A 2737-nucleotide genomic window follows, 5' to 3' on the forward strand; every position below is an offset into this window, starting at 1 on the left:
GGCCAAAAAAAAGTAAAATAAAATTATTTTTCTTTCCCTGCAAGTTTTAGCAGGACTCAGGGTCTCTGGATGCCTAGGTGTCTGGGTGCAGGAGGAACCATATTCTCACCAAAATGGAAAATTCTTTAGATACAGGGATGTGAACATTCAAGCACATTTTATAAAACTTTAAAATCTTGGGAAGAGCCAGCCCTGACAGCTTCCATTTAATGGCACCAGCCAAAGTGACATAGCATCCTCAATGTCCAATTAACCAAGAAAAGAGCAAATTAAGTTCTATAAAGCATATCCCACCTTATTATTCCCCCAACAAGTATAAGAATACTGTCAATAAAGATTTCTGAGTGACAGCTAAGAAAGGAAGACAAGGGAGCCATGTTTTCAATAATTTGTATTTACATATAAAAATAGAATCACAGGGACTGTTTATAAAGGAAGAGTAAATATCAGTTGGAAGAATATGTTCTCTTGCTCAAGAGTTTTCTCAAGGCCCCTTTCATGTCTTTATTTCTCAGGCTATAAATAAAGGGGTTCAACATGGGAGTGACCACTGTGTACATGAGTGAAGAAATTATGTTACTGTCATTGGTGCTGTTTGATGATGGAAGAAAATATACACCAATAATTGCCCCATAGTAGAGAGTCACTACTGAGAGATGAGAGCCACATGTGGACAAGGCTTTGCAGATGCCCTTGGCAGAGGGTACCTGGAGGATAGTGGCCCCAATATGGCCATAAGAAACCAGGATGCATACAAATGGAAGCATAATGGCTGTTAACCCTGCAGTGAAGATTACCAACTGGTTGAGGGAAGTGTCTGAGCAGGACAATTTGAGTAGGGCAGCCAGATCACAGAAGAAGTAGGGGATAGTGTTGTCAGCACAGAATGACAGCCGGGCTAGGAGAAGGGTGTGCAAAAGAGCACAAGCACAAGCAATGACCCAGGATCCAAGCACCAGCGTGACACAGACACTCTGGCTCATGATGGTGGTATAATGCAGAGGGTGGCAGATGGCCACATACCTGTCATAGGCCATCGTAGTGATCAGGAAGCTGTCCAGATCAGCAAGGAGTATGAAAAAATATGTCTGTGAAAGGCACCCTGCATAGGGGATGGATTTGCGCTTAGTCTGCATGATCACGAGCATCTTAGGGACAGTGACAGATGAGAAAGTAATATCAGTGAGGGCCAAGTGGCTGAGGAAGAAGTACATGGGGTTGTGGAGGCGAGAGTCCAGCCTGATGAGCAGGAGAATGAGCAGGTTGCCCAGCACTGTGGTCAGGTACATGCCCAGGAACAGGGCAAAGAACACGCCCTGCTGCTCTGGCTGGATGGGGATCCCCAGGAGGAGGAACTCGGACACGCTGCTCTGGTTCTCCACGGTCATCAGCTGGAGGGGATTAGTAGGGAAAGTTGAAGGGAAATGGTGAATGTCTTGGGATACTAAGGTGATCATCGTGGCAGAGCATGATAAAGATGTTCTTTTGATTTAGGGAAGATCTTCATCCATATTTTCTTATATTTGTACCATATTTTGCTGGATAAATGTAGCAAAAGTGTAGGTTTCTTTCTCAATCTAGTGCCAGACTCTGCGGACGACAATATTTACAGTTAATTTTTGTTAAATACTATCCTTATTCACTGTTCTTATAGCTTCCGTGTAGTAACTGATGTAATATTCTTCAGAATGGGAGCTAGGTAGGCACTATTAATATTATTATTTACACTTTCCAGATGGGGTACCTGAGGCAGACAGTCTCACAGACCCTGAGGTAAGAAGGGAAACTGGGATTTGGACCCAAGCATGTCACTAGGAGTCGGACACGACTGAGCGACTTCACTTTCACTTTTCACTTTCATGCACTGGAGAAGGAAATGGCAACCCACTCCAGTGTTCTTGCCTGGAGAATCCCAGGGATGGGGGAGCCTGGTGGGCTGCCATCTATGGGGTCGCACAGAGTCGGACATGACTGAAGTGACTTAGCAGCAGCAGCAGCAGCAGCAGCATGTTGACTTCAGAATTTGTTCTCTGGAAGCAAAACAAATTATTTGACATCAGAAATCTCTTTGCCCTTCATAATTTTGTATGTAATAATATGTTTAATTCTGCATCCTCTTCTTTTGTACACCCTCCATGATTACTTCTAATTTGTTCATTGGTTGTAGACCCAGAATCTATCAAAGACAATTAATGCATACACATTGTAAGTTTGTTGATCAAATACAAGATGTCACATCCAATTAAAATTTAATGGCAGCCTCTTTAAGAAAATTACATCAAGGATCATTGGAGTGCATGTGTCTTTTTTTTTTTTTTGATACAATATTTAATCCAAATTAAAAGTTTCCATGTATTTAGAATATCCAGTTTTCTTTCTTTCTTTTTCTTTTTTTTTACTTTACAATGGAGTGCATGTGTCTTTTTGAATTATGACTTTCTCAGCATATATGCCAGTAGTGGGATTGCTAGGTTATATGGTAGTTCTATTTCTAGTTTCTTAAAGAACCTCCATACTGTCTTCCATAGTGGCTGGATCAATTCATATTCCCACCAACAGTGAAGGAGTGTTCCCTTTTTCCCCACATGTCTCCAGCACTTATTGTTTGTAGATTTTTTGATGATGGCCATTCTGACCAATGTGAGGTGCAGATATAGGGAACAGACTTGTAAACACAGCAGGAGAAGGAGAGGGTGGGATGAAACTGAGAGTAGCACTGACATATATACATTAGCAT

The 2737-nt window shown here is 41.9% G+C and overlaps 1 protein-coding gene across 1 annotated transcript; it reads right to left on the reverse strand.

Annotated features, from left to right (window-relative positions):
- Positions 1-446: 446 nt before the first annotated feature.
- Positions 447-1457, reverse strand: LOC104991557 (olfactory receptor 1J1-like). Its single transcript, XM_010844099.1, has one exon. The coding sequence runs from the start codon at positions 1455-1457 to the stop codon at positions 447-449; it is 1011 nt and encodes a 336-aa protein (XP_010842401.1).
- Between the last annotated feature and the right edge of the window lie 1280 nt (positions 1458-2737).

The sequence above is a fragment of the Bison bison genome, unplaced genomic scaffold (genome assembly GCF_000754665.1).
Source record: "Bison bison bison isolate TAMUID 2011002044 unplaced genomic scaffold, Bison_UMD1.0 scf7180017864193, whole genome shotgun sequence".
Lineage (NCBI taxonomy): Eukaryota > Metazoa > Chordata > Mammalia > Artiodactyla > Bovidae > Bison > Bison bison.

Bases quoted from the DNA above. Each gene is read 5' to 3' on its own strand.
- LOC104991557 (XM_010844099.1), bottom strand. From the start codon at position 1,457: ATGATCACCTTAGTATCCCAAGACATTCACCATTTCCCTTCAACTTTC.